The sequence below is a fragment of the Xiphophorus hellerii genome, chromosome 5 (assembly GCF_003331165.1).
Source record: "Xiphophorus hellerii strain 12219 chromosome 5, Xiphophorus_hellerii-4.1, whole genome shotgun sequence".
Taxonomy (NCBI): domain Eukaryota; kingdom Metazoa; phylum Chordata; class Actinopteri; order Cyprinodontiformes; family Poeciliidae; genus Xiphophorus; species Xiphophorus hellerii.
The window spans coordinates 19682565-19703756 of NC_045676.1; the positions used below are offsets into that span (position 1 = coordinate 19682565).

Consider the following 21192-nt stretch of genomic DNA (forward strand, 5'->3'; position numbering starts at 1 on the left):
TTTATCAGCTTCCTCCAATGTATTCATGATTGTCCAGATTGATTTCTGCTCTGGCTTGAGATTCCAAATGAGATGGTGGAATTTCTTTTAAATTAGTTTTCACCTAAAGTTTCCATCCCAACCTCAGCAAACAGCAGCAGCCTATTTTGTTTCACGTACGGCTTGAAGAGTAAAAACATGAAATATAGTTCCCCCAACACACCCAGGGTGCACTCACACCAGCCCTGTTTAGATTTAATTCAACTCTAGTTCATTTGCATAGAAAGCACAATTTGTTTGGAGAGGTGAGGTAAAGGCACAATCAAACTCTGATGCTGAACAAAAATGCAAACAGGCTGAGGTCTCGGTTTGGTTGAAGTGAAAGCTGGTGCCGTCTGAATGCATGCCCAGCAGACTGGTATTCAGTCCAGTCAGTATATCCATATGTGTAGCACAAACAGGTGCATTACATGCACTTTGTACATCATGACAACAATTTACTGGTCAGGTTTGAAAATGACAAAAGAAAAAGAGAAAACCACTAGAATCTAAATGCCACTCCATTTTTGTTTACATTTTATATCAATGTGGCATTTTGTTATCTTTGATGCACCATTGTTACTTATATGAAACAGGGACAATATTATAACCACTGACTTGTTCATATAAGTTCTGTATACCAAAGATCATATTAGAAGTATTTTGCCAATTAATTGAATAATTTCACAGTTAAGTAAATTAAGTCAATTTACAGTTAGTTTTGCAGCGTGTTAACATCATATCTGGGAGATGTCAGTAAATTTCAGCAAAATAAGGTTTCATTTTAGTTATCCCATGTGAATGCACCATATAAAAAGCAGTCAATAAGGAGTAATTTATTTATTGCATGGGTCCCCTGGATAATGCTTATCCCATGAAAACAGGGCCTCAGGTTGCGATTTTTCAAAAATGTTTGACAGCGAAATCATATTCATGGTTTATATATTTGTAAATAAATTCAGGCAGTAAGGGGTTAAATATAATTGTTCCTGTAGGATACAAAAATGTGTACAAATGTGTTTAGTTGTTTTGTTCTATCTCATTTATCAGAATAATGTTTTACTCTATATGAAATGAAAGGGTCAAACATGAAGTAGATATGATCTGTTTTCATCATTTTATACAAGATGAAAGAGTAAAACTGACATTTTCCTCTCATCTTATTTGTTTCATGTCTTAGTCATTCAGTTCCACTTTTCTTTGTTACATACTTTCTGTTTTTACCCAGATTTGGCAGCTGTGACTTGTTGGAGGAGGCACATGTCATGTAACTGTTTGCGTAAAGCTATGTAGGGATGACTTGTTTGTTTCGAAGGCTTTTGAGATTGCCTCATTAAAACTCATTTTAGCTGAGATGTTACAAGGTGGAATTTTGTGGTTTCATAATCCCATCTTCACACAAATCTGAAAATACCACACTAAGTGTTTTTTTAGTCTAAATGGCTGAAATTGTTAAGATGGTTAACATGACAGTTCTTAGTAATGAACTGCCATTTACGAGGTGAATTAATGAGAATAACATCTGAGGCTACAGGGCCACAGCAGTGCTGTTTGGGATGCAAGCAGCTAATTTATGAAATGAACCAGAAATGTATCAGAGTGCGGTTGCTCCACATTCAAGCAATTCCAAAGTTGGATCAGGTGTGTAATATTTACATTAGAGAAACTGTTCACAGGGCTCTATCACAGGTAATTTTGGACCAACCTTGCCACCAAATAGAGTTCTGCAAAAAATATTTACCTCTCTTGCATAAGCGCTTTTATGAACCCAGGTGGTGTTTTCTATATCAAGGTCAGAGAAGAGAGAAAGCAAACTTGGACAGATTGCAGCGAAGGGAGGAATTAAGGCATTGCCTCTCTTTGCAGGTTTACAAGTACTAGATTTGTATTTGCATATCTGTTCACAAGGTCTGATACAGAGTGGAGCACTTCCAGCCACCAACAGCTGTCTGTGTGTGGTGGACCTTGAGATTGGATTTGGCCAATTCGAACGTGGTATCACTCCGCTGAGAAGCATTTTGAGTATGTGTGGTGTACTCTGTTTTTTTTTTTTTTATATATCTATGCTTGTGTGTGGAAGATGCCAAATGTCTTGCCTAAAATCGGATCCACTAAGTAGTTTAAGTCGTATCTAACTTCCCATGACTCATGCTGGAAACTGAAAAATTTAGCTTAGCCACACTTTCTAAACTCTGTCTTGCAGAGTTGGTGCCAGGCATGTTTTAGAATAACCCAGTCAAAGTCCAAACCTAAATTTGATTGAGAATCCGTAGCACGATTTGAAAACTAATTGCTCTTTATCCAAGCTGGTCAAGGTTAGATTATTATCCAAAGAATGGGCAAAAATGTCAGCCTCCAGATGGGAATGTCTGGTAGAGAAATACTTCACAGGGTTTGCAGCTGTAGCTGGTTTCACATGGAATGTGTGTTTTCAATTTGTGAGTCAGTAGGGTTGACACAAATGCATTCTTTGCTTTTCTGCTTTGTATTTGTAATTATTTAGAAAATAATAAATCATTTTCCAGGATTTCAAAAGTATTACCAACTTTCTGTTTGTCAATGACAAAATATTTCCAGTAAGGACGAGGAAGATTGTTATTGTAACAATACAAAATATAATGGGCAGGAGTAATTTAGTAAGAACCTGGATAAACTGAAAGCTTACTTCTTTTTCTTGTTTGCAGTATTTAACCCATTGTGTGTGAAATGACTGTTGGCATCAGGGACATACTGTATTTATAACATATGTATTGCTTCTCTTCCATTAACACAGCCAGCACATGCAAAATCCTAATCTAAATAGGCCGGAAAACACCACTTTTGCACATATAATCAATTGTGCATGAGATTTTTGTAGATTGTACATAACTTATGTGAAATCTTTTAATATAAGGCTCTCTGTGACTTTACAACCCATCCTCCCCCAAAAATTGACAGAAGTTACTTGCTAACAACCCAGAGATTTTGGGACAAAAAGAAACCAGTTTGCTGCCTAGAAACACAAAAAGCAGCCACACAATAGTTTTGTCAGTTTTTGTTTATTTCTCATAAAATAGGCATGTACAGTGAGGTTTTGTGAACATCTTTTAAGGAGAATTATGCATACTGATAAGAGGCACCGACTACAAATAAAAACACACAATATGAACAGCATATATTTCTGGTTGAAAGTACAATTAAATAATATCATCCTCCTTGGGGCAGTTCAGCATTTTCTGTGTCAAATATCAAACTTTTACCATTTATTTTACCTAAAGCCTTCCTTCATCCTGAAGGTAAACTTCAACTCTGGATGAAATCTATGCTTTTGTTGCAAAAAGATATTCCAAAGCCAAAGTTGATGTCTCAACAACTATTCTGCTTATATTGTCATCAAACTGGCAGTGAGAAACAAAACCTGTGCTGGTTGCTTGTAGACTGAGACATTCTGGCCTAACTTACCTTTAAGACAGTTTAATATTTAAATTCCCAGAAAAAATTCTAAGTCTTTTCTCAATAGGCTTCATCGTTTTTCAAAGTCACATCAAAAATGAAACATAGTCGTCGACAACGCTCTACGTACATGTCTTCACATTTCCAGTGTGTGCATTATTGGCAGAGAGGACAGCACATTTGCAAATCCAAAAAAGCATAAATGTTAATCATCAGGTGGCAAGGCTCTGTCTGCTCTTGGTCCATTGATTTAATGTAATGGTACTTAATCTACTGCAGCAGCAGTTGTGCTGGGTCATGATGCTTTTGTTCCTCATCAGTGTCGCTTACATCTCCAGTCATGGTAAAATCCCACATCTGAGGTTCACCTTTGTGCATGACAAGCTGAAATATATTTGTCTTATGCCACTCAGGATCAGAGAGGGCGATTGGGGAATAAAAAAAAAATCGGATTTACCCTAAATCTTCTACATCAGTCACCCGGTAATCCGTGTTGCATGAGAGATTAGCAAAGGGTTTGTTAGCAAAGGGTTTGTCTTTTGCTATTTTTTTTGTAACAAAAGATTTAGGCCAAATATGATGTCAATGGGATTGACCTTTTCCTCAAAACTCATTTAAAATCTTGTCTTTTAGTCAAAAGTTGTTTCTTTTATATCATGAATTTTTGACAGCATGTGACAAAATATAACACAGTATGCAACAAACACTTCAACCTTCAGGGGATATGCTTAGTGAGAAACGTAAGTCACTAACCAAGTGATTCAGCTAATCACACTAAATATAGTCAGTAAATGGATTGAAAAAGAAATATCTTTACAATTTGAAAAACTGCAAAGTCACAATTAAGTATGACTTTTACCCACACTGATAAAATTCTTCTCATTACATTTGTGGATACAGAACCTTGGTTTGAGCTGCTCACAGAGCGACTCAAAAGATTAATACTTAAAGAAGAAATGAGACGGACTAGAAATGCAAAGGGAGATGTAGTAAATTAAAAATCCAGCAGTGATACGGGAGAGAGGTTGGAAGTAATTTCAAGGTTCTTAAATTAACTAGCAGTGGTGCTGATGTGCTAGTCAAGAAAGACTCAGGCGCTGTCCAGACCTGGTAGTATCATACGTCCTGGCTGGTTCTGCTGAAAACAGAGTAGCTGAAAATGACACCTGGGATGTCAGGTGTCATTTTGTGACGTCAGAAGACGTCACAAAGTACGTCTTGTGTTATCAGATCAGACAAAAACAAAAAAAAAACAAATAAAAATGTGTAAATATCATTGAGCAAGAAACAGAGCATCAATATGTTTGCTTATTTTTCTGTAACATCATATACTCTAGTTCAGTTACTCCAGCAACCATTTTACTCAGGCATCCATGTGGTCAGCAATCCTCTGAGTTTCAATGTATGAATTGAGTCAGTTTGTCCCAGTAAGGACTGGCCAAACTAATGCAAATACAATAGTCCAGCCAACCTCCTACTGGGGTCTTAATGGGTCTTTACGGAATCCATCTCAAGTGTGTTCACAACTGTACTGTACTCCCAACTATCATATGTGAATGGATTCTAATTTAACTTGGATCATTAAAATCTGAATAGGAATTCCACTTAATAAAAAAATACATATATCCATAATATCTGACTGAATAAGGAATTCACAGGTAGATTCAAGCGGAAACTAATATGGTGCTGCAGCCTAATTTACAGAACAAACAGCAAAAAAATATCCATTCTCAACAAATGAGCAGTATTGTGTTGTGTATCTAAAAATGTAAAAGAAAAACTACAATAACTACAATGCAGACCAGGACTGTGATGTGAGAAACGTTCTTTGAAAGTTTGTAATCATGGATAAACAAAGGGATGTGAGGGAAAACAGAAAAATGAAGGATTGTGAGGAGGCTACTCTGATAAGACGTGACGTCACAGCAGTGGCAGGTAAACGAGGTGGAGTGTTAGGGATAAATGTGAAAAGTGCATCAAAGTGAGTTTCTACACTATTAACAATAGCATCAAGCATCAACATCTTACTATTTGCATGATGTTAGGAAAGCCACCTCAAAGAGAAAAAAACAATCTTGAAAAAATGCACAAAGAAAAGTGCCACGACACAATAAGACCTTATGTACAGTGTATCAGCTTGTGAGGCTTTAACTAGAAGTAGTTCAGGATCTCTGTTATAGTATAGATACCAACATGTTTGGATTCTTTCTGAAGCAATTTTCCTTCTCCTTCTCAGAGTGGCAAGAAATTAGCTTTATGTAAAGTCTTTTGACACGGCCTCAATGAAATTTGGAGCCGACATGAGTATAGTGAAGGTGCAGATGATGGAGAACAGCGAAAAGGCCACCAAGCATAAGCGATCCACCACAGCGGCGGCAAACTTCCACTCGCTGCAGATTTCCTCCCCTTCGTCCTGGTCTCGAAAGCGCCTGGCGATGTACTGCACTTCCTCCAGGATGAGGGAGATTTCCGGGATCTGCTCTAGCAGCATTGTCCGTGTGTGGTCCGAGTGGATGTCAGGCTGGGAGGAGCCACTCAGGTGGTTTCCTCCGCCTCCTTCACCGCCGATGCCACATGTCACCAGGCCTGAGTCGGTGCTCGGTGGGAAGGCGGGGTTGTCTGTTCCTGTGGAGTGGTAGCCAAAGTACAGGTTCATGTTGCCGTTGGTTGTGGTCGACTGGGCCTGCCCTGGTATCGTGCTCATCTGGATGCTGGTGGTGCTGGTGTGGTGCGGAGGAGAGTGAGAGTATTTGTACGTTGGAGGGTTACTGGAGCCCACTGCTGGCTTATTTTCTTCCCCGGGCTTCTTCATGCGGAGGAACCAAGCGCACCAGTTCAGAAGAATCACACGGATCTGGTTGACGGGAATATGGGAGTTTAAAGAAAGGACAAAACAGGCATAAAAATGTTTATGTTCCAGATAATCAAAAAATATGCTATCAGAAAACAATAGCCGAAGTAAATATAAAAGGCAATTTTTAAAATATTCAATTTATTTGGGAGAAAAAAGCTATCAAATCAAACTGACTGTATGTTAAAATATAACAAAATTAACTATGATTAGCTATGTTGGTTTGCTCAAAGGGGCAGAATTATGTATTTTCCAGCCAAATAGCCATTTTATAGCACAGTGAAGTTACTGCACTACCTTCAGATGTTATAAAATACTATATATACCCAAAATGTACCCAAATGTCCTTGCAACCAGTCAGATTGAAGGATTTCTCAAAGATGCATGAAATAGTCAAAGCAACACTCCAGGTATGTTCTTGATCAGAAATTTATGTCATTAAATATAAAGCTCAAAAAAGTTGATTTTACATTGCCCTACCCCTTTAAGTTTTTCTAGCTGCTCTCAGTTCTGGTTACTGCAAAACATGTGGAATCAAGAAATCCCTTAAATAGAACTGTCAACATGAAGAGGGGTTGAAGATATAAAAAGCAGCACATCATGCCCACATTTGTAGAAAATTATGACTGGTCTGTTGAAATTATTCCAAGCATACATCAAGTTCCCATCTAGGAGATCAAAAAAGAAACCAGAACAATAAAGCACAGGTCACACTTGCAGTAACACATTCAATATGTTGGGATTTAGTGCAAAGAGAAGAAAGCGAGGCAGAAAATGGCTTTAAACAGATTTTTATGGCTCTCTGTGGCTGAGTGGAAGGATTAGTTTTGGCTTGTTGGAGGATTGTGAGTTTAATTCCAGGCTCACCCAACAATATACTGAAGTGCATTGTATAGGTGTGGATAGAAAAACTGTAACTTGTGAAAAAATGCTTTGAGTAGTCGGTAACAAAAAACTGCCAAATATTCACTTTAGTTAATTAGAGCATAGAAATGTTTCATAGTTAAAACTACTATTTTAGATACATCATGTGCATCATAATTATCCATCCCAACAACTCAATAATTCCCAAATGTTTCGCAGAAACATGATAAGAAATAAAACAAAGGAAATCTGAGTGACTCAAATCTTTGTGAACCGAACCTTCACAAAACGTTTTTCAGAAAGGCAGTAATACTTTATTTTAGACTTTTCATATCTATTTACTTTCACGAGCACCTTTAACCTACCCATTTAGGCATTTTCCCCCCTCTGGGATCATGGTGGTGGAACTGAAGAACCAGGACTGTTACCACTACAGACAAGCCCACAATCATCATGGTGCTGGCAAAGTACTGTGCTGAAAGTAAACAAAACATTTACATCATACATCCCGCTAAGGGTAATGAAAACAATGCAATTAATATAATTTGTAACTAGCACCACAATTTCATACTGAAGGGATTTTTTGTGGATATATAACAAATCATAAATAAACTATCCGAAATGTATAAAGACAGAGACATAAAGAAATGAAATAGAGTATGATAGATGTTGATTTGCAGAACCCTGTCTTCGTGGATTTAATGCAGTTTCTGTTACGCAGCTATCCAGACTAATCCAATTATCATACATTTCCATATTAAACCACAAGTAGAAACTGGATGAAACCCCATCAGATGGATTCCCATTGAACATCAGTTCTACTTTTTTCTGCAGTGAGCTCACACATCATGAAGGAAACTTTGCTAATGGCTTAGTTTTCCATCACCGAGCTACCAGATGATGCAGAGCAACTATTTTATCTGCTGTGTTCCCTCTCATCTCTCAGCCCACCGTCCTGTCTGCTCGTGTGTGCGTCAGCACAGTCTTACACGGCGCAACTCAATGTTTGTCTCCAGCAATGAGCATAATCTCCAGATACTGCAGAAACAATAAAACATCCACCTTACACCTGCACATCTTTTCCACGGTTACAACAATTCATCCAGTGGAAAAAATGTTCTGTTAGACTGTTGTGACAAAAGATCTATAAGTCTGATTGGAAGAAAATTGTTGTGGCGCTTTCTAGGCTGTAGAGACTCAAATATGAGAGAGAAAAAAAAAACATGTAAAATGTTATTGTGTTGGAGATGAAGAAATCACAATTCTGTGGTAGATTACCTATACATGGTTTTTATAATGCTTTGACCTTCCAGTAACAAATTTATCTGCTTCCCATGTCAGTCAAAAGACAAGTAAAAAATTCATACATAGATGACATTATTTGGAAGTCTCTGTTTACATGTCCTAGAATATGTCAAACTCACAAAATCCATTATATTACATAATGCGGAAAGCTCAAAAAGATAAACCTAGAAAATATGCTGTGTTATGATAAGTCTTTCTGCAGCAGACCAACTAAGTCACTGACTGACCTGGACATATAAAATATTTTCCTAAATCTCTGATTCCTTTGACTAATTTTTAAATAGCTTAATGACTAACATGCAATTTCTTGGCACATCCCAACTTTTTTTTTTTTTTTTTTAATGAACTTGATTATCTTTCAAAATCTTCCTTGCATCTACCAAACTAGGTTAATTGATGATTGCTATTTAGTGAGAATTCACTAATTTGGAAAGTGGTACACTTGCAAATCATTTTTCTATCTCCCTTTTCTTTTAATGAGCATTAATTACCGGCAAAGGATGTCTTACCAATTAGGGGAACAGAGTCTGAAGTGGCGGGCATGATCTCTGCAACAAGCAGCATGAACACCGTTAGAGAAAGCAGCACAGTAATACCTAGAGAAAGAAGATGAAACCACATTGGCGGACTGCTGTCATTGTCTGTCTGCTTTTCTGCTAATTATTAACTTATAAGACCTAAAAATAAATGCAACTTCTGACATAATCACAGGTTTGAAAAAAAAAGGTACATTTATCTTGGAGTGTTTGTGGTTTTCATTTAATTTGACCCTGTCTCACAAGGTGCCATTTAAAATCAAGCTGGCGTTTTCAGGTTCCCGTAATTGTCTTGTGCTGTGCTTATGATCGACTTTTTATTCATCTGCCAATGAACGACCACCTTGAATGCTAATCTACATCTTTAATGTCAGTATTAGCATAGGAAAACGACAAATAGATGGCTCTGAAACACCACTGAGACCTGCTGTTGAGGTAGGGAAGGTGTACAAGTATATTCTAGTCTAAGTTTATGAGTCAGTCTCCTCTTGTGTTAGTGTAGGATTGTTTCAGTGTTTAAGGCTGTACTGGTGTGTGGTCTCGGCCTGTACCCAGTGAGATCTTTTCTCCAGAGTCAGCTGGAAGCAGAAAAACCAAAAGGGCCAATCCAGAAATCAGCACACAGGGGATGAGCAGGTTGAGGCCGTAGTACAAAGTCCTGCGTCGCATAGTGACGGTGAACGTCACATCAGGGTAGGGCTCCTTGCAGCACTCATAGTACAACTCGTTGCGCTTTCCAGGCACACCTGGAGGACAAAAAGATGAGAAGGCGATAAAGTCGGAGGTTGAACAAACTGGACATATTGGAATTCGTTGAAGAAAGATTGTAGAATGGCTAGAAAGGTCAGAATGTTGTTCTCTTTTACCTTTACAGACAGAAATGCTTCAAAGAAAGCATTTATCTAAAGGCAATAACAAACAAAGGAAAAAAAAAAAAAAAAACTTATACAGGTTTTGCACCAAAGTCCAGCTTCTGATGTTGGGGTTGGTCCTGGATTAACTTTCTCTTTAGGTTTGCTCAGAGTGTAGCATACTGCTAACCTTAATATTATCATCTTTAGCAGACGCAAACTAAAAGCAGTGACAGTATTTCCAGATAGAAAGTGTCCATCTCTTTTCTAAATTATTATTTGCAAAGTTTATCTGTGTTTTTGTCAAACTTGAAACAGAAAGGAAAATGACCTCATGTCACAGATGTGCCAAAACAAGATTGTGAATTTGTTTTAGACTGTGTATGAAACTGTGTGTGTGTAGATTTTGAGTGCCAATTTCAATCAAAAGAACAAGATAACAGTACAAGTACTGCACTTTGAAATGATGGTGAAATAATGAAACTATGCGTATTAATCACTTCGCTGTGTTTTTTAGATGAGTTGTCTGGACCACAATTAGCAATCAGTTTTGATTCAAAATCAAGCTGAAGTGCTGCAGATTTGATTATGTGTTGGACATGACAGACCACCCATATCAACAATTTTTAACCTTTTCTCACGTTTTAATATTTATACTCTGTGTGTGAGACTCTTGTCTGAAACGGTCAGCAGCAGTCTATAAACAGAAATCAAGTGTCTGACTAAAAATTGATTTCCTGCAGAAATTAAATTTAAATAAATTGAATGGATCTAATTTTATTTCGTCCAAAGTTTGTCACCTGGTTCTGAAAGGAAGTAGCTTTTGTTCGCCACCTATTAAACTGATGGACTGCAGACTTGCAGATTCAGATCGATAATGTGTGTGTGTTCGTCGGCTTTGACACTGGCGTGGTTTGTTCTGAAGCACCGGGATGATTTGTGTTCCAGGGAAGTTTGGCCCTTGACTGTTCTGAATTAAGTGAGCCATTGCTGGACCAGCTGTCACCTCATACAAACCAAAATACTCCCCACACACTCACACACACATTTCTGGGGCCAGCTAGGAGAGCTCAATTTGTGTGCAAGTCCATGCTTGCATCTTTGTCCTGCTTCTCTTGGCCATTGACAAGCAAAAATTGAGAAAGAGATTATGTGACATCTTTCATTTCCCATGGACAGAGAAAATAGCAGAAAGAAAAGGCAGCTGCGTTAACAACAGTGCGTCCCAGCCAAGGTAAACAGGACTGCTGAATAGGATCTGCCTTTTTAACATGTCACTCTTCGTTTACAGAGACTCCCATGTGTCGATTTGGTTGCAGAATGGAGAAGAAGAGTTTCAGTAAAAACTTCGGTACAATTTCAGGGTCAATGTTCACAAAGGTTCTTCTTAATGTGCTTCTATTTACCAAAGTGTTTCAACAACAAGGTTTTGTTCTGAACACATCAAAGTATGCAATTCACAATAGATGTTGCTACAAGTACAAGAGTCCTGAAGTATTAAATTCTCCAAGAGAATTATAAAAAAATATATATATATAGTGAGAATAACATCTGTGAAAAAACCTGCTTTCTCATTGAAAATAAAACACTAGATTACCACTAAATTTAACAGAATTGAATCCAACTTCTGAAAATGCAAATGATAAAAATAATAACTTGTCAGGGCAGTAAAGTAAATTCATGACTGCAATTAACATGTGGAGGAGGAGCCGGGGTGTCTCAGTCTCATCTTTCAGTTTCTACAGCTATGCTGTTTCTCTTTCTTCACTTTTACACTTCTCTCTCCTTAAAAGATGACTCTAGTGGGCTGGTTAATAAAAAAAAAGAAAAGAAAAAAAACAAAAGTGTATTTTGTAAAAGGTGGTTTGGTCATTACATGAGCATTGCCAAGCACACAATATAAAAATTGATCAAATATTGAGATGCAACAGATTCCTGACTAACCTTGATGAATGATGGGTGAAAATAGTCTGTTTTCACTAAAAGTAATTTCTTGTTTTTCTACACTTTTATAGAAATCTTTTGAGAACTGTGCTATTTCAATGTTTGCTTTTACTTCATTAAATGTGACAAAATATTTAGTAATTAAAAACTAAGTAAATATAACCCTGCAAAAAGATGCCAAGGTTTTTTATGATTACAGTTGGCGCGCCCTTTTCACCTTTAAGCAATGGCTTCAATATTTCCTCTGTTATCTGTAAGGAAGCTATGCAACCTCCCCCAAAGCAAACAGAGAATCATTTTAAGATCTAAGCAGGAAATCTTAACAAATTAATACAGGAAGAAAACTCTCTGGGTGGTTAAAAATATTCACGTGTGGATCACTTTTGGTTGAACAGGGACTGGGGAACTTTGCAAGTTGGTAGCTCTCCATCTTCTTCTTTTTCATCTTCTCTACTTTCTTTTTTCTTTAACAAAAAGAAAACGTAGAAAAATAAAGCTTTAAGTCAATTTCTTCAGTGTTGGCAAGTTTTGCAGTTGGTTGTCAAAACAATATCTGAAGACAGGCAGAACATTTTGTCTGAAGGTCCCTCTTAATTTAATAATGACGATTCTGAAACTTTGTGTCCAATCTGTTGGGTTACCTTAAAGGCAGACCAACTCTGAAGCACTGTTTCAGCTCTTTGATACTCACTGGAAATCTCACAGCTTAAAGGATGCTAGAAACTATTTGTGAAGGCTGAAAATCACAGTCAGAGTCTTGTTAGCCAAGTGTACTAAATAAAATATTTGTTTATTATCCTTGGGTATTAGAATTGTATTAGAATGGCTACTCTACCAGGGTGGCAGCATGTTAGAGTAGCTCTGCTATGTTAGTTCTGATTTGTTCTCTTTCCACTTTTGTTCACTTTTTTTTTGTTTGAACAATTATTCCCTCTGGTTTAGGATGCTGTGCAGCTGGATGGATTTTTGCTGTTAATTTTTTATTTTCGGACAGTTGCGGTGTTGTGTAATCAATGCCACAAGGTGTTGCTTTTTTCAACTGCAAGCAGCCGAGTAGCATACAGAAAATTCAAATAATACCTGAATAAAAAAGGCTTCATGGAGGAAGCCTTTTCCCCATGTTGAGAGGAGTTGAAAAAAGGCTTCATGGTTACAGAATAGAACCAAACAACAGACGGAGAAGGAGGAAGTTCAAACCATCTCTTCCATCAATCAAAAATGCCAAAGTCTCTCTGCTCAGCTTTCTAATGACACGGCCAGACAGATTTAAAGAGGAGCAACAAAAAACAAATGTTGTGGTTTAGCAGTGCTTGCTTAGCTACAACTGATGGTGTCATTCAGGACACGTTAATGTTAAATATAGTCTCTGCTGCTCAAATGTTGAATATAATTAAATTACACTCAACATCAAATTTAATCATGTAATTTCAGCAAATGTCTTCAGTGAGAGGCCTCTTCAGATTTGTTGCAAGGCTGGCTGTTACCAGAGATTCTTCCTGTTGACAGCATTACATGGATTATGAGCGACAACATTTAATTTCTCTTTGGGATAAATATAGCAAATAAAGTACCTGTTAATTTTATAGACAGGTTGTTTTTCAAAACATTCAACTTCCTCTCAAAATACCTTCCTCAAAAAAGAAAAATGTATAAATAGGTGTAATACAGAAACTGAATTAAGTTGCTTTTTTTGCTTTTCTTACCTACGAGGTCCCACTCTCCGTTGGGAATGTATGTAGAAATGTCCACATCCATCATCTGAAGATCCAGGAGCCAGCCGTTGTGGGTCCAAGAGCCAAACTTCAGGTCACACTTCTGGATATCAAATGGGAACCACCGGACATCAATATAGCATGTACTCTTCAGGATACCTGAAAGGAGTAAGTACAGAACTTTTATTTTTCACCCAAGAGTTTTTTTATTTTTTATTTTTCGCACAGTGGTTATTCTTGCGCTAAAAATGTCACTTAAACAGTTTTGTTTCGTAAGGTACAGGTGGAGCTCAATAAATTAGGAAATGTTTAAAAAACTTTTATTAATTCAAAAAAAGTAAAATTCAGAAAAATACAATTTAATGGGTGTTTATTTGGTTTGATTTGAATGGTTATTACTTGCTTATTAAACATTTCTTAGAATATTACTTTAAATAAGGCCAAGTAAAAGAGATGTTCAATACAGAAACATATGACCTACTCAATCGTGGAGAAGACCGCGGTCTCACTTGTTCACCAGATTGTCATTGATGGTCATAAGCCATTAAGAAATAAACCTATTGAGGGGAAGTTGAGTGAACAGTCAGAAGAAAACTAAATTCTTACTGATTGGACCAAAGTCTCCTTTTCAGATAACATTGTATTTTTACACGTCATTTGAAGATCTACACCACAGAGGCTGGAGGAAGAACAGAGAGGCCAGAATCCATGTTGCTCTTGGTCCAGTGTGAAGTTTCCACAGTCAATAATTTATAGAGCCATGTCTTCTGCTGTTATTCATCAGCTGTGTTTTCCGAGGTTTAAAGTCGGTGCAGTCATATACCAGGAAGTTTTATTACACTTCGTGGTCTCCTTTGCTGACAAGCATTAATGGAGATGCTGGCAGAATTTGCCATGTGTTCCCTCTTCAACCAACATCTGGTTTGGCGTTTTGCCTCTTTGCCATGTCAAACCACATTGATGAACTAATTTTTAAAAAAGAGCCGTGACCAATTAGTAAGTGACTCAACTTAAAAATATATGGACATATTTATCACTGAGCAAAGATTTATGTGTGAAACTCTTTCTTTTTTTTTTACTCGATTGATTGTTACACTAAGTACAAATGTTATAATTGATTAAGATAACATTTGCTAAATAATGTATTGGTTTTAGTTTTTGTTAGTTTCAATGATATGTGAATCTACTGAGACAGAGATGTATATAAGACTGTAAAGACATTGTATAAGTGAAGAGGTTTGCATAATGTAGTTAAAAGTCATTTAGAAGTGTTTTCCCATTGTATGCTGGGATTAATTTTAAAACCTCAGAATTTAAAGGAAAATAAGTTACAATAAAATGTACTTCCGACTCTCAAGAAAAAAATTTCTCAACTTATCCCAGGAGTGCAGAGTGAAAAAAAAGATTGTGTAACAATGGATATTGTTATTTATTAACAATATAAATAACATTATAATAACAATGCATATTGTAATTATAACAATATCTGTTGTTATATTATAAATTATATTATAATTTATCTATAATATAGATAAATTATATTATAAAGTAATATAATTTATCTAAATTTCTTATCTATGATTATAAATACAACTCGGAGACAGGCCATACATAACATGTGGAATATCTCACCTGGTGGGATGTATTGGCAGGCTCCTGATGCATTAACCAGCACATTTGTATGAAACGTGGCGTCAAATCTCTCATCGGCACTAGAGTTAGAGAAGATAAATTAGGAACGACTTTAAATGGCAACCGCAAGTCTGAACAGCAACTCAGGAAACAACATTATGGAGAAAGATAAAATAATGAGTAAGCTGCAAAGTCAAAGATGCAAAGAAAAGAAAAAAACACAAAAAACAGAATGTGAGTCTGAAGGTGACATGAGGAGGAGGAGGATTACCACAGCTACAGTTATGCAGTGTTTAATTACAATGATGAGTGCAAAACATTGCAGAGTGCTTTAAAGCCACTTGTCACAGAGAAAAAGGCAAAGATTGGATGTCTCATAAACTAACAAAACATCCAATATTTCTTTTCAGATTGAGTCTAAAATTAAACAGAAGCTGTAATTATCCAGATTGTAATCATAGCTTAACACTACATTATGTCAGAAGTGTTTCCTGAAAGTCTGAAGTTTTAACTTTTTTAATGAGCTATCAAGCCTGGTTTCAAAAGAACAGACATTTGACTGGAATGCATTCACCCTAAATAAAGAAAACATCTTCACATTTGCAGCTTTAGCAGCTTGTTAGGTGTCATCGCTTTACCAAATTAAATAAATGGATGACATCTGATGAACTTGGGCCTTGGCGTGATGAATTTTCAGTCAGTTTGTGTTTCTTCTTGCAGCATTATTGGCAGGGTCTCTGCAAATCAATACAAGCCTAGGAAATAAAATAGACATGGCTTGTTCAAAAAATAAATAGCCTGACATTTCAGAAAGCGACTCCACATAAGGAGTGAATAATAAAGGCTATAAAGATAGCTGTTGCCCACTTCTGATTCAATATAAGCAATTAAATGTACCTCAGTTGAACCATGGTTTCAGTGTACTGTGGAAAATGACTAAACTTTAAAAAAATGTAAAACTGAAACTGGTGACATTTTAGACAACATGGGATTGTTAAAATGTTGATTTTTGAGGAGTTTCACAGCATTTCATAACCCCCTCTTTCACAGAATCAGTCATTCTAATGACTGATTCTGTCACTAGAATCAGTCATTTCCTGATTCTAGTGACATTAGAGCAAAATCTTGAACAGATTCATGCAAACATCCAATTATTATTTTTTTCAGATTTTGATAGTAACAAACGAAAAATGTGTATGTTCCCATTATGTCACATCGTGTCAATAGATTCCAGACAAATAGGCAGGAGAAAATCTAAAGAAACAAGCTGCATATAGAGGTAGACAGCCAATAAAGCCTTACTTTTATTTTTCCAAGTATGATAAAGAGTACAGGTTGGTGTGCTCTGGCTCAAAACTTTAAAAAATAGTGATGACTGAAAGCACTCCAGCTCAAGAAATGATTGAATGCTTATCCAAATCCAGAGACTAGCTTGCCTCAACCCATCATTTCTTACTCTCTGTTAGTAAATTTCTACCAATTACTGGCAGCGAAAGAATATGATGGCCGTACTTAAACTTCCCCCCAAAGGCTTTTAGCCCGACAGGTAGAACATCAATTTTGGTCATGTGGTTTTGCTCAACATCAAATTACAACCTCTAAATCCATCATTTAAATCTAATCGCTTGTTTCACCTAGCGTAGGGCTGAAAGGCAAAGAGGTTGAGAAAGAGCAGTGAAACTACTACCATCATTCTCATTTAATGTCCCGAATGAATGAGCTATATTAGGTTTTAGCCTTGTAATGGCATTTTGAATGTTTTTACCTAATGTGTGGACTGGAAAGCAAATCAGAGCGTTTAGCCACTTTATCAGGAGCAGAACCAAATACAGTTAACATTAAACTAATTCTAAGAACTAGAATCAACACAGCAGATTATAAATGCTATTGTAGATCAAATATTCCCCAGAGTACCTAATGCTTGGATCTTACACAAATCTTGGTTTTCGTGACTTATAATTACTGCAAACATTGACAGATCTATAGGAAAGGAACTGAATCGGAGAGTGATTTACAGGTATTTGTGCAACTAATCCTTGCTGAACGTTTAGTTGCACAACTTGCTGTCACTCTGGGAACATAAATAAGCAAAATATTGGCAGATTTTCCATGCTTATAATATGGGTGGCTTGGTAAACCTTCACTTTTTGGTATGCGTGTTACTCATGGTCAAGACGCTAAAGGTAAAAAAAATGGAATATTGTGATATTCAATTACTGTAATTGCAGTTTTTCAGATGTTATTATTATTTAGCCAAAATACATTAATTTACCAAAATTCCATTTTATTATAACCTTTATAGTTGTTAAACTAATTAACATTTCGAGAGAATCAATAAGAAAATAATTGACTTTAAAGATACTCAGTTAAATCAAAGTCAATAATTAAGCCATGTTAAGGATTATGACTCTAATATCAGGCCAATATGTCCAGAGAGGAGCTTTTTTGTTTTAGGCGAAAATGCAAAACTAAAATTGACAAAATTTAAGCGTATTTTGTCAATGATTCAAGCAAAAAGCAAAGGCAAATAAATATCTATAAGCCCTTAGAGTGGTGATAACAAAGTCGAGTAACACTACAACACTGCGAAGCATCTAAAGGTCTGATGTATATGAGGGACTTAAAGCTCAGAAAAGCTTCAGTTTCTACAGCAGTGAATTATTAAACATGCTGGAGGAAATAACTTACCATTACCTGTTTAATTTTTAGGAACTTACTGATAGCCCCCATTCCTCCTGTGTTCATTTGACAAGTACTGTAGATAGCAACTATAGCCAGTATAAAAAAACATCACATGTATAAAAACTAGCATTAATTTAATCTGTTACGGATTTTGTCTCTTAAAACAAGTGTTTTTTTAAGGCCCTGATGGAAGTTGACCAAAGCTGATTAGTAACTAGTCAGAAACAGTAGAAACCAAAGATGAATGATGCAAAAGATTGCCAGTAGTGATTAATCTGAACAGGATTGTCAATGACAATGAATAGACCAAGTCCTTGTTAAGAATGTTGGGGCATCGGGCTTGTGTTTTTAAATAAGAGTATAGAAATTTATGAGGATAAACACTTATACCGTTGTTGCATTATGGCCTTTTTGTTTTGTGCCTCAAGGTTCTCATCCTTTTTAGATGTAATGTAATCTCCAGCTGGTTCTGGTTGCCAAGGAACCTTTGCACACGTCAAAAATAATTCTGCAGTATGTGTCACAACTCAGACATGTACGTCAATGAACTCAGCTCAAGTTGATCAGGTAAAACAACATGGAGACTTCACAGCAAGCAGTAACTTTGACCTTAGCACTCTGTGTGCTTTATGCCTTTCATTCCAGTACAAACTTTTTAGCAGTGCATCCATCATAAATCATAAACATATGTTTTATATGACAATCCTTCATATTTTATACAAAACATTATTTATTTCTTCACCTTTGAATAAACATAAATAGTGTTTTCAGATACAGCAACACAAATGACAATTAATTAAGAATCAGCTTGAGGGCAACTTTATGTACTCAGTAAGGAGCAATTTCAAATCCTTAACAATTCTAACTAAAGCTTTATACGGAAGCCCCCAGAAAAGTACTGTAATTAAAGTAAGAACTAAGGTTAAATTTAGCCTTTTGTTTAAATTAGTGAGGAGTCTGGCAGTCACAATTTGATTTAAGTGAAGTCTTTAGAGATTGGTTTTGCTTTAGTACGAGTAAATGCAGTCTGAGTAGTCTGCACACGGGAGTGCATGAATTTGAACTCCAAGATCTTAAGGGACAGAAAAGGCAGCATCTTAGAGATTCTGGATAAAGCCATCATGAATACTTTGAATCCCCATGTAATGAACTAGTTCTTAGACTAAATGGATTATTCTTTATAGTAATCTTTTTTCTTGGAAGAGGGCTTTTGAATAAAAAATAAATAAAAAACAGACACGCAAAAAAGCACGCATTAAGTAACATGCTTTTTTGCATTTGGATGGTAATTTCACCCAAATATATTACATATTCTAAAAGTAGCACCGGATAAAGTCACAGATAGTCTACCAAGTCCATAAAGAAACTATTATTTACATTTTATGCACAGACACATCTACTGCACATCAACACACATCAGGAGATTGTGTTTTACCAGGGCATTACATCTGAGCCATTCGATTTTCTATAGGGATTGCCTCTTCACCCATCATTGTCTCTCAAATCACTCTGGAAGCAATGTTGTTGATGTGCTAACACAGACACAAAGCATTAAACTGTCAAGTGTTTGAGATCCTTAGAGACATGGAACTATTCTCAGTGTTCATTCTGCTGGGTTTAGAGAAATAATGAGCCATGGAGCAAACAGGACAACTGTGTTACGTCCAAGAGCCTCAATTTCTCAAAGCTCCTACATACTCATCCCACATGTTTCTACCAGAGGAGTTATTGTAAGATTGATCTTAGGTGTGAAGAAGCTGATCATAAGCTGCACAGAGAAAAGTGCTCAGGTGACAGCAGCAACTTTCTTCCTATACGCACAAGCGGATACAAGAAGTCACCCTCTTAGGTCCTTCATAGAAAAAACCTCAAACACCACCGAGCCTGAGGATTTATGATGTTTGGTGCTCGTCTAAACTCCTCTAAGCTGTGCAGACAGATGACTTTCTGTTAAGTAATTTTAGATTTTCACAGTTCAGCTCTCCAGAGGTTTCAATTTTACATGCAGCCTGACAGACAGAATCAAAGCCTTAACATCTTGTGCAATACACATATATGATAAATGGACTGAATCTATATGGGGCTTTTCAAGTCATACTGACCACTCAGATTGCTTCACCTTAGAGATTCACTCACCAACACACACATTCATGACATGTTGACTGGCAGGAAAACGTGGGGTTAAATACCTTGGCTAGGCGAATGAGGAAACTGGAATCAAACCCATAACTTTTGGATTGCAAAATGACAACTCTAACATTTTCATATCTTTTTCATATCCTTATTCTTTTTTGCCATTTTACAATTACATATATTGGGTTTTATGTCGTAGAACAGCACAAAGTACTGTTTAATTGCAAAAAGGAAGAATTATGATACACAATTTAAAAAATAAAATAAAAATATGCTCACCTGAAATCATAATTTGTAGAATCCCTTTTCACTGCTTTAACAACTGCAGGTTTTTGGGTGAATGTTTCTACCAGCTTTGCACATCTAAAAATTTTATTGGATTAGTAGACCAATCTTGAGCAGAATCTATTTCAGTTGATGACCGGTGTTGACCCATTCCATTGGGTCTGGTTATCTACTTGGGGCTGCCTTAACAAAAGATGAACCTATGTGTCAGACTTAAATGCTTCTGGCATTTCCAAATATTTAGCCGCATCCTTAGAACCATCCTTATTATCAGCAACTCTGACAAGCTTCTCTGTCCCTGATAAAGAAAAGCACCCAACATAATGTTGCAACCATCATGTTTCACCACGGAGATGTGTGTTCAGACCGGTGTGATCCGCCCATTTCTCAACCACAAATATTGTTTTGCATGTAGGCCAAAGATTTGGGTTTTGATCTCAAATAATTAGAGCATCTTGGTGCATGTGTTGGGAGGTGTCTCATAAAATACTTGTGGCAAACTTCAAATATGATCATTACATTTTCTTAATTTAAAAAAAATATATCACCAGTTTTTCAAGGCTCAATTTGGGATCCTGTCATGGTGGTTTGTGCTCCTCTGCCTTCATGATGCTGTTTATTCACTAATGTTCTCTAACAAACCTCTGAGGCTTTCACAGAACAGCTGGATTTGTACTCAGATTAAATTACTTGTTGCTGAGTTTTGACACTAACTGTTTGCACTGAAATACTGTTTAATTATAGTAAAAGGGGCAGGATATAAAAGCCAAACTTACAAAATGTTGACAGTAATCTATCAGTTTCCTTCTACTTTGCAACAACTTTGCTTTGGTCTATTACATAAAAATCCTGAGTCCTGATTAACTTCATCAAGGTGAGACGAACTGTAGAAAAACTTTGTAGGCTACAGGTGTATAAAGCTGACAGGCACCATATGTAGAGGAAAA

The 21192-nt window shown here is 36.6% G+C and overlaps 1 protein-coding gene across 1 annotated transcript in view; it reads right to left on the minus strand.

Moving 5' to 3' along the window:
* Nucleotides 1-3037: 3037 nt before the first annotated feature.
* The window catches only part of LOC116720402 (neuronal acetylcholine receptor subunit alpha-7-like), a 35589-nt gene continuing 17434 nt past the window's right edge, over nucleotides 3038-21192 (minus strand). The window contains exons 5-10 of the mRNA XM_032563654.1: nucleotides 15146-15225; nucleotides 13505-13672; nucleotides 9558-9752; nucleotides 8980-9066; nucleotides 7531-7640; nucleotides 3038-6304 (exon numbers count right to left, since the gene is read on the minus strand). Of these exons, the coding sequence (XP_032419545.1) occupies nucleotides 5705-6304; nucleotides 7531-7640; nucleotides 8980-9066; nucleotides 9558-9752; nucleotides 13505-13672; nucleotides 15146-15225 (1240 nt within the window). The 3' untranslated portion in view covers nucleotides 3038-5704. The remainder of the gene's footprint in view (nucleotides 6305-7530; nucleotides 7641-8979; nucleotides 9067-9557; nucleotides 9753-13504; nucleotides 13673-15145; nucleotides 15226-21192) is intronic.